Source organism: Kryptolebias marmoratus, linkage group LG7 (genome assembly GCF_001649575.2).
Source record: "Kryptolebias marmoratus isolate JLee-2015 linkage group LG7, ASM164957v2, whole genome shotgun sequence".
Classification (NCBI taxonomy): domain Eukaryota; kingdom Metazoa; phylum Chordata; class Actinopteri; order Cyprinodontiformes; family Rivulidae; genus Kryptolebias; species Kryptolebias marmoratus.
The window spans coordinates 1,844,187-1,854,151 of NC_051436.1; the positions used below are offsets into that span (position 1 = coordinate 1,844,187).

Below are 9,965 nucleotides of genomic sequence, written 5' to 3' on the forward strand. Positions count from 1 at the left end.
CTCCACCTCCCAGTAACAACGTCCGGTCAGACTCTCTCTGCTCAGAACCTGATAATAATAAGTGAATCTGTCTGGATGATCAGGATAAGACTGTTGTTGTTCCATTAATGTTACTTTTCTGTTCCCCTCAGATAACAACAGATATCTGTTTGCTGTGTTTGGATCCAGAGTGATTTCTTGTGAATATTTTAAGAATCCATCTCTGGTCTTTGGTTCTGGTTGTGGCAGTAAAACGTCCACTTCAGAGACTCTCAGTGAGATGTCTGTCCACATGTCCCTCAGGACGTCCTGTAGTTTGTCTCTGAGCTCCTCCACAGCTGCTGTCACGTCCTCAAAGTGTCTCCGAGGACGACTCTTGATGCTGGATGAGTGTGTAGACTCACTGAGTGCTGACACTGAGGGGTAGTTGTGGAGAAACTGGTTGTGATCCTCTGTGTGTGAGAGCTGCTCCAGCTCGGCGTCTTTCCTCTTCAGCTCAGTGATCTCCTGCTCCAGCTTCTCCTGAAGCTCTTTGACTCGACTCACTTCAGTTTCCTGCTGGGATCTGAGCTGCTGCTTCACATCAGAGCTTCTTTTCTGGATGAGACGGATCAGCTGAGTGAAGGTCTTCTCACTGTCCTCCACTGTTTTATCAGCAGAGACATTGATGGCCTCCACCTCCTGTTGGAGCAGCTTCACATCTTTCTGTCGGTCCTGGATTCTCTGCTGGATTTGTTGTCGACTCGCCTCGAGCTCCTTCTGCTTCTCAGCTCTTCCTGCTGCAGCTGAGACTGTTTCATGTCCTTTATGTTCATCCATGAAGCAGAGATAACAGATACACTGCTGATCAGTACGACAGAAAATCTTCATCACCTCATCATGACGAGGGCAGATGTTCTCCTGGAGCTTCTTGGAGGGCTCCACCAGCTGGTGTTTCTGTAACGGTGGAGCTTCATGGTGAGGTTGGAGGTGTTTCTCACAGTAAGAGGCCAAACAGTCCAGACAGGACTTGACAGCCTTCAGTTTCCTCTCAGTGCAAACATCACAGGACACATCTTCAGGTCCAGCATAGCAGTGATCAGCAGGAGCTGCTTGGAGTCCAGTCTTCTTCAGCTCCTCCACCAACTCTGCTAACATGGTGTTTTTCACCAGAACAGGCCTCGGTATGAAGTCCTTCCTGCACTGAGGACAGCTGTGGATTCTCCTCTGATCCTCTCCATCCCAGTAGGTTTTAATACAGTTCATACAGTAGCTGTGTCCACAGGGAATAGTCACCGGATCCTTCAGGAGATCCAAACAGATCGAACAAGACATAGATTCTTGGTTCAGCCAAACTCCTTTCTGCGCCATTTCACCTCTCAGAAACAACGATCTGTTTAGTTTCACTTTTGTTCACTGGAACATTCTTGGTCCCGCCCTGAGTGTGTCTGCGTGTCCAAACACGTGACTCCTAAAAGGAGGAGGCAGGAAACCTGAGGCATGAGATTAGCTGCTGTTTGCGGGAGCAGGAAGAAAAATAACTGAAGAAGCTGTTCGCCTAGGGACCTCTGGGTTTAGAGATATATTACCAGATTTTAAATTTAGCTTTCCTAAAACACAGTTTGATCAGACAGATATTTATTAATCATTGGGAAAACTCCTCCAGAGAAATTAAAATTCATTTCACAGGTGATAAAATGAAGTAAGAACAGCAGCACATAGTGTCAAAAGTAACATTAGCAAATGTAAAAATGCAAACAAAGATAAATCGTGCAATATACTGTTCTTCTTCTGTCTTTCAACACTTCTTGGTTCTAGCTCTGGTAGCTAGCGTCAGCTTAGCATGGCTTCTGGTTCTATCCTGGCTTCTTCTGTTCTCACTTGCTCTGTGTGTCAGATCTTTAGCTATTCCTCTGCCTCGTTCAGCAATAATTGGTACGTGTAATAAATGTAGGTTTATGGTAGCTTTGGAGGAGAGGCTGTCTGAATTGGAAGCTCGGCTCTTGTTCACATTTCAAAACGATTTTCCTCACTCAGCGACACACCTGCTGAGAAACCAGCCCTGGTAACGGGCAGCTCTGTGGTCCGAAACGTTGCACTAGGGACTCCAGCGACCATCGTCAAACTCATTCATCCAACATCGAATCCTACCTGAAAATGCTGACTAAGGCTAAGGTTAAATACTGTAAGACTGTTATTCACCTCAGCAATAATGACCCCCGGTTACGCCAGTCGGAGGTCATTAAATTAATGTTGCTTCGGTGTGTAACTTTGTAAAAAACAATGTACTCCGTAGTCGTTCAAGCGCTGGCTGTCCAGGTGGTGTCCTGAAAACAACGTGGGCTACGGAGAAAACTGGAGTGCTTTTTGGGGAAAACCTGATCTGATGCGGAGCGATGGCATCCATCTCACTTTGGGTGGAGCCGCTCTTATTTCTAGGAATTTGGCATCCAAATTATGGACAACCCGGGGTCCAGTCCAGGAAGAAGAGTTGTAGTCTTCCTCACCTCTCTGCTGCTTCTCCTCTGTTACCCAAACCCCCATTGAAACAGGGTCAGCTCGCCCACGGCCCAAATTAATTAAACATTTATGTGGATGTTGAAAGTAATAGTTTAAATATAGCCTTTAATAGTATATTAGAGTCAACTGGTTTGACCCGAAATGTCCACAAACCTCCTCATCCTCTTCATCAGACTCTTGATCTGGTTCTGACTTATGGCAGAGAGTAAAGACTTTATATTACATCCTCACAATCCTTTTTAATAACGTTTGAGTTCACATTGACTGACTACACAGCCAATAAGAGGAAAGTTCATTAGATGTTTATCAGAGAATGCTGTAACCACATTTAAAGAATCTGTTATTATTCTCCTCTGTCTTACAGAGAAATGCAACAGAGAGCAGCAACTTAGATCATCTTCTTGATAATATTACAGCTTGAATGCAAACATCACTTGATAAAGTTGCTCCTCTGAAAAAGAAAGTGATCAGTCAGAGGAAGATGGCTCCTTGGTTTAATTCAGTTACAGACAAAAAGTTTCACAGGAGAAATATTTGGTTCTGTAGATGCTTGAGTCTGTTTTTTTTCTACAATACTAGTGTTTCTATCTGTGGTTTTGAAAATAAATACTAAATAAAGAGCTTAAGATTTTATTAAATTTCACACAAACTGGATTGGTCCCCCAAATGGCAGGTCGGAGTCCGGAGCCAAACCCAAATGAAGTCTTAAAGAATCTGGAGCCAGACTGGAGGTTTATTTTCCATCTAATCAATTCATTTATATTTATATTACAAAATTACTGTAAACATAGAGAAGTCATAGTGTACTATTCCAGATTGAGACCCACATTTTGATGTTTATTTTACATATTTTATTTCAAAACAAGATACAGGACAAAAAAATGTTAATATAATAGTTGAAGCTTATGATTCCCACCCTTATTGGATACACATGAAGTAAACAAGTGTGTACAAACATTACATTGGTGACATAAAGGGAGAAAATTATACAACTCTTTATTTTTACAGTGGTACAGCTATTAATGGAGCACAGCAGCGTGTATTATAGTGGATCAAACCGCTGATGTTTTAAATAAACAACATAAACGCTAGAGCTGGTGTACTGAAGCAGGTTTCAAAGACAAGAACGTCATGAAGGAACTGAACAGATCTCCATGTATTTCTATGGGGGACATTTTGTAATTAGTTAAATATTTTGAAAAGTATAAAAGTTAGAAAAACCAAAAGTCACAGCAGCCATCTCCTAACTGAGCCGAACATTTTGATATATGAGCGGCTAATGTGATATGAAGTTTGCAGAAGTAGTTAGATTGTAAAAATTGTACAGAAAACAAGAGTGTGATTGCTGACTCAGCGTTCAGACAACTAATAACATATTTACTGTGTTCCTCAAAGAAACTCAGCTGAGTCTCCAAAAAAGGAATAAAGGTAAACTCCAGCGTGAAAGAATGAAAGAAGAGAAGCTTTTCAGAGTCGGAGTTCACCGAAAATAAAGAGACGAAGAAGAGCGTGAGTGGTTATTTAAACATGATTGTGTAATATACAGAAGCAACGCTAAGCAGGAGCTGGTTGCCATTAAAATAATGAGAAAACAAAGGCCTGGGTTGCTGCAGGTTCACAGTGGAAGGATGCTTTTGCTTACATTATACTTTGTTTATGGCGTTTCCAGCTAAATGCCTTCAGAGTCATAGGCAGTGAGTAGGAGGGCTCAACATCCTGCTGAAACACACAAAAAGTCACTTTTCTGGACAGAAAAGTCCTGCTTNCTCCACCTCCCAGTAACAACGTCCGGTCAGACTCTCTCTGCTCAGAACCTGATAATAATAAGTGAATCTGTCTGGATGATCAGGATAAGACTGTTGTTGTTCCATTAATGTTACTTTTCTGTTCCCCTCAGATAACAACAGATATCTGTTTGCTGTGTTTGGATCCAGAGTGATTTCTTGTGAATATTTTAAGAATCCATCTCTGGTCTTTGGTTCTGGTTGTGGCAGTAAAACGTCCACTTCAGAGACTCTCAGTGAGATGTCTGTCCACATGTCCCTCAGGACGTCCTGTAGTTTGTCTCTGAGCTCCTCCACAGCTGCTGTCACGTCCTCAAAGTGTCTCCGAGGACGACTCTTGATGCTGGATGAGTGTGTAGACTCACTGAGTGCTGACACTGAGGGGTAGTTGTGGAGAAACTGGTTGTGATCCTCTGTGTGTGAGAGCTGCTCCAGCTCGGCGTCTTTCCTCTTCAGCTCAGTGATCTCCTGCTCCAGCTTCTCCTGAAGCTCTTTGACTCGACTCACTTCAGTTTCCTGCTGGGATCTGAGCTGCTGCTTCACATCAGAGCTTCTTTTCTGGATGAGACGGATCAGCTGAGTGAAGGTCTTCTCACTGTCCTCCACTGTTTTATCAGCAGAGACATTGATGGCCTCCACCTCCTGTTGGAGCAGCTTCACATCTTTCTGTCGGTCCTGGATTCTCTGCTGGATTTGTTGTCGACTCGCCTCGAGCTCCTTCTGCTTCTCAGCTCTTCCTGCTGCAGCTGAGACTGTTTCATGTCCTTTATGTTCATCCATGAAGCAGAGATAACAGATACACTGCTGATCAGTACGACAGAAAATCTTCATCACCTCATCATGACGAGGGCAGATGTTCTCCTGGAGCTTCTTGGAGGGCTCCACCAGCTGGTGTTTCTGTAACGGTGGAGCTTCATAGTGAGGTTGGAGGTGTTTCTCACAATAAGAGGCCAAACAGACCAGACAGGACTTGACAGCCTTCAGTTTCCTCTCAGTGCAGACATCACAGGACACATCTTCAGGTCCAGCATAGCAGAGATCAGCTGGAGCAGCTTGGAGTCCAGTCTTCTTCAGCTCCTCCACTAAAAAGGCTAACATGGTGTTTTTCACCAGAACAGGCCTTGGTATGAAGTCCTTCCTGCACTGAGGACAGCTGTGGATTCTCCTCTGATCCTCTCCATCCCAGTAGGTTTTAATACAGTTCATACAGTAGTTGTGTCCACAGGGAATAGTCACCGGATCCTTCAGGAGATCCAAACAGATCGAACAAGTTAAAGATTCTTGGTTCAGCCAAACTCCTTTCTGCGCCATTTCACCTCTCAGAAAAAACGATCTCTTTAGTTTCACTTGTGTTCACTCGAACATTCTTGGTCCCGCCCTGAACAAATAAACGGTGTGTCTGCGTGTCCAAACATGTAACTCCTAAAAGGAGGAGGCAGGAAACATGAGGCCTGAGATTAGCTGCTGTTTGCGGGAGCAGGAAGAAAAATAACTGGAGAAGCTGTTCGCCTAGGGACCTCTGGGTTTAGATATATTACCAGGTTTTAAATTTACTGATCAGATCTTTATTGATCATTGGGAAAACTCCTCCAGAGAAATTAAAATTCATTTCACAGGTGATAAAATGAAGTAAGAACAGCAGCACATAGTGTCAAAAGTAACATTAGCAAATGTAAAAATGCAAACAAAGATAAATCGTGCAATATACTGTTCTTCTTCTGTCTTTCAACACTTCTTGGTTCTAGCTCTGGTAGCTAGCGTCAGCTTAGCATGGCTTCTGGTTCTATCCTGGCTTCTTCTGTTCTCACTTGCTCTGTGTGTCAGATCTTTAGCTATTCCTCTGCCTCGTTCAGCAATAATTGGTACGTGTAATAAATGTAGGTTTATGGTAGCTTTGGAGGAGAGGCTGTCTGAATTGGAAGCTCGGCTCTTGTTCACGTTTCAAACCGATTTTCCTCACTCAGCGACACACCTGCTGAGAAACCAGCCCTGGTAACGGGCAGCTCTGTGGTCCGAAACGTTGCACTAGGGACTCCAGCGACCATCGTCAAACTCATTCATCCAACATCGAATCCTACCTGAAAATGCTGACTAAGGCTAAGGTTAAATACTGTAAGACTGTTATTCACAATGTCGGACTCCGTAGTCGTTCAAGCGCTGGCTGTCCAGGTGGTGTCCTGAAAACAACGTGGGCTACGGAGATAACTGGAGTGCTTTTTGTGGAAAACCTGGTCTGATGCGGAGCAATGGCATCCATCCCACTTTGGGTGGAGCCGCTCTTATTTCTAGGAATTTGGCATCTAAATTATGGACAACCCAGGGTTGAATGCAAATATCACTTGATAAAGTTGCTCCTCTGAAAAAGAAAGTGATCAGTCAGAGGAAGATGGCTCCTTGGTTTAATTCAGTTACGTTCTTTAAAACAGGCAGCTAGAAAGTTGGAAAGAATCTTGAATTCGGCTGACTCCAAAAGTTAATCGGTTGTAGACGTACATCCAGTGTGTTCTTTGAGTTTTATTGGTTCATGAGATATTTTGCTAACACAGAGAAACAGGCATTTACATGTTTGTCTGCCTTTTATTAAGCTGAAATAAAACGTACAGATACGCAGGAAGAACTGCATTAACTACTTTTTATTTTTAAAAAAGGCAAAGGAAAGATGAACATCCTCTGTTTCTGCAATACAAAAACTAAAAATTACAAAATAATCCAGTATTTGTTTCCATTTTCAAATGAAGAAATGTTAGTTTACAGAATTACAGCATTCTTATCTAAACAGACTAAATCTCAGGAAGGTTTTAGTATGATTACAAATAATTCACATTTTACACAAATTAATGGACGAATGAAAATAAAGTTTAATTCTAACAAACTATTGTTTATAATTTCAAATTACAAAATCAGAATTCAACACAGCAAATTAAATCATTCAGTTCTGTTTAAAGTTATCACAGGAGAACCTGCTGGGTCAGAGGTCGGGTCGGAGGCCAACACTTAACCCAGAACTGGACCCGACTGGACCAAACTGGATCAAACTGGACCCAACTGAACCCGAATGGATATACTGGACCCGACTGGACCAAACTGGATCAAATTGGACCCAACTGGACCTCTGCTTTAAGATTAGGTTGAGACGGTAAAAATAACTTGTCGGAGGATGTTTAACCTGGTCGGTTTAGTTTTCACCAAACAGTGAGTTTAGTTTCCTAAACTGACATCATTTGGTGCTAGTTAGCCGACGCCGTTAGCTGTTAGCATCATCAACCCAAATTATAATTATTAACAAACCAAACTTTGAGTTTTTTTTTCTAATTAATCCAAGTTTTTAGGAGCTCTTACTGTAGGTCAACCTGATAAATCAGGCTGTTTGTAACCAGCAGTTCTTAGTGTACGGACCAAACAAAGCACTTTACATAAAAATATATATGCTGGAAACAAATCTTTAAAGGTCTATAAAAACACAAACTACTATTATGTTATAAAAAGACAAACAATCCTACATTATTCAACTGGTTAATAATACTGAGGCTAATTCTTTATTTTCTTATAAAACTAAATCAGTCGCTCCAAATCCACACAGGCTAACCATAATATATTTGTTTGCCTTATTCTACAAACAGGTTTCTAAAATATATATTTTTTTTTTGTGGTCCCACCATTTGAACAAGTTAGTGTCACAGATTAACAGAATAAAATCCAAACGTTAAATTCTCTAAAGTCAGGTCTTCACATGATTCATTTCAGTCTGTATTTTATTACTTTATAAATCACTTAATAATAGAAATAACTCACTGGGCTGATATTTCCCTGTTAGCTGTTATCACACAGATTAAATATGTAAATAATATCCGAGAATCACAGCTTGGTCTCGGCTTTTACAGATTTCTTGATGCTCTACAGCTATGATAGTGAAGAAACGCCACGACTACAAACTATCAGTGGCTAATTTTAACCAGCTGCGCCTTAAAGCTCGTATCTAATTCAGTTTAATGACCTCGGCTGTGTCTCCATCAGAGTAAAACAGAAGTCCGGCGTGGAGCGGCTGAGTGAATGTGGTCTGGACTCTGTGGAGGAGAGTCATGGTTTCAGAGACGCTGTAGAAAGACAGAACACCTGCTCTGTGGTCCAGGTACACTCCGACTCTGGAGGAACAAAATCCTGAAACTGGAGTTTTAACGTTGTTGTGCCAAAACGTGTAACTGTTCCTGTCACAGCATAAAGCCCAGGATCTGTCGTTGCAGCCGAACAGACACTCGTTCAGGCGGCCCGCTCTCTTGATGCTCCTGTAGGCGACGGCAACACGAACCCCGCCGCGCCTCGACTCCACCTCCCAGTAACAACGTCCGGTCAGACTCTCTCTGCTCAGAACCTGATAATAATAAGTGAATCTGTCTGGATGATCAGGATAAGACTGTTGTTGTTCCATTAATGTTACTTTTCTGTTCCCCTCAGATAACAACAGATATCTGTTTGCTGTGTTTGGATCCAGAGTGATTTCTTGTGAATATTTTAAGAATCCATCTCTGGTCTTTGGTTCTGGTTGTGGCAGTAAAACGTCCACTTCAGAGACTCTCAGTGAGATGTCTGTCCACATGTCCCTCAGGACGTCCTGTAGTTTGTCTCTGAGCTCCTCCACAGCTGCTGTCACGTCCTCAAAGTGTCTCCGAGGACGACTCTTGATGCTGGATGAGTGTGTAGACTCACTGAGTGCTGACACTGAGGGGTAGTTGTGGAGAAACTGGTTGTGATCCTCTGTGTGTGAGAGCTGCTCCAGCTCGGCGTCTTTCCTCTTCAGCTCAGTGATCTCCTGCTCCAGCTTCTCCTGAAGCTCTTTGACTCGACTCACTTCAGTTTCCTGCTGGGATCTGAGCTGCTGCTTCACATCAGAGCTTCTTTTCTGGATGAGACGGATCAGCTGAGTGAAGGTCTTCTCACTGTCCTCCACTGTTTTATCAGCAGAGACATTGATGGCCTCCACCTCCTGTTGGAGCAGCTTCACATCTTTCTGTCGGTCCTGGATTCTCTGCTGGATTTGTTGTCGACTCGCCTCGAGCTCCTTCTGCTTCTCAGCTCTTCCTGCTGCAGCTGAGACTGTTTCATGTCCTTTATGTTCATCCATGAAGCAGAGATAACAGATACACTGCTGATCAGTACGACAGAAAATCTTCATCACCTCATCGTGACGAGGGCAGATGGTCTCCTGGAGCTTCTTGGAGGGCTCCACCAGCTGGTGTTTCTCAAAAGCAGCAGATTCAAAGTGAAGGTGGAGGTGTTTCTCACAGTAAGAAGCCAAACAGACCAGACAGGACTTGACAGCCTTCAGTTTCCTCTCAGTGCAGACATCACAGGACACATCTTCAGGTCCAGCATAGCAGAGATCAGCAGGAGCAGCTTGGAGTCCGTCTCTCTTTAACTCCTCCATTAAAGCTGCTAACATGATGTTTTTCTTCAAGTCAGGCCTTCGTTCAAATGTCTGCCCGCACTGAGGACAGCTGTGGATTCTCCTCTGATCCTCTCCATCCCAGCAGGTTTTAATACAGTTCATACAGTAGCTGTGTCCACAGGGAATAGTCACCGGATCCTTCAGGAGATCCAAACAGATCGAACAGGAGATGGATTTCTGGTTCAGCTCCACTTCTTTCTGCTCCATTTTCTCTGATGTTAAAGATAAATCAGTTTTACCTCTGATCGGTTCTCTTCAAT

At 43.0% G+C, this 9,965-nt stretch overlaps 2 protein-coding genes and 1 pseudogene across 2 annotated transcripts in view; all 3 read right to left on the reverse strand.

Moving 5' to 3' along the window:
• Positions 1 to 1,348, reverse strand: part of LOC108249157 (tripartite motif-containing protein 16-like) — a 1,517-nt gene extending 169 nt beyond the window's left edge. The window contains exon 1 of the mRNA XM_025011159.2: positions 7 to 1,348. Within this exon, the coding sequence (XP_024866927.1) occupies positions 7 to 1,329 (1,323 nt within the window). The 5' untranslated portion in view covers positions 1,330 to 1,348. The remainder of the gene's footprint in view (positions 1 to 6) is intronic.
• Positions 1,349 to 4,854: 3,506 nt separating this feature from the next.
• On the reverse strand, positions 4,855 to 5,622 carry LOC108249156 (annotated as a pseudogene).
• Positions 5,623 to 6,879: 1,257 nt separating this feature from the next.
• On the reverse strand, positions 6,880 to 9,965 carry LOC108249165 (tripartite motif-containing protein 16-like). The gene has a single exon (XM_017438357.3). The coding sequence runs from the start codon at positions 9,910 to 9,912 to the stop codon at positions 8,239 to 8,241; it is 1,674 nt and encodes a 557-aa protein (XP_017293846.1). The 5' UTR covers positions 9,913 to 9,965; the 3' UTR covers positions 6,880 to 8,238.

Bases quoted from the DNA above. Each gene is read 5' to 3' on its own strand.
- LOC108249165 (XM_017438357.3), bottom strand. From the start codon at position 9,912: ATGGAGCAGAAAGAAGTGGAGCTGAACCAGAAATCCATCTCCTGTTCG.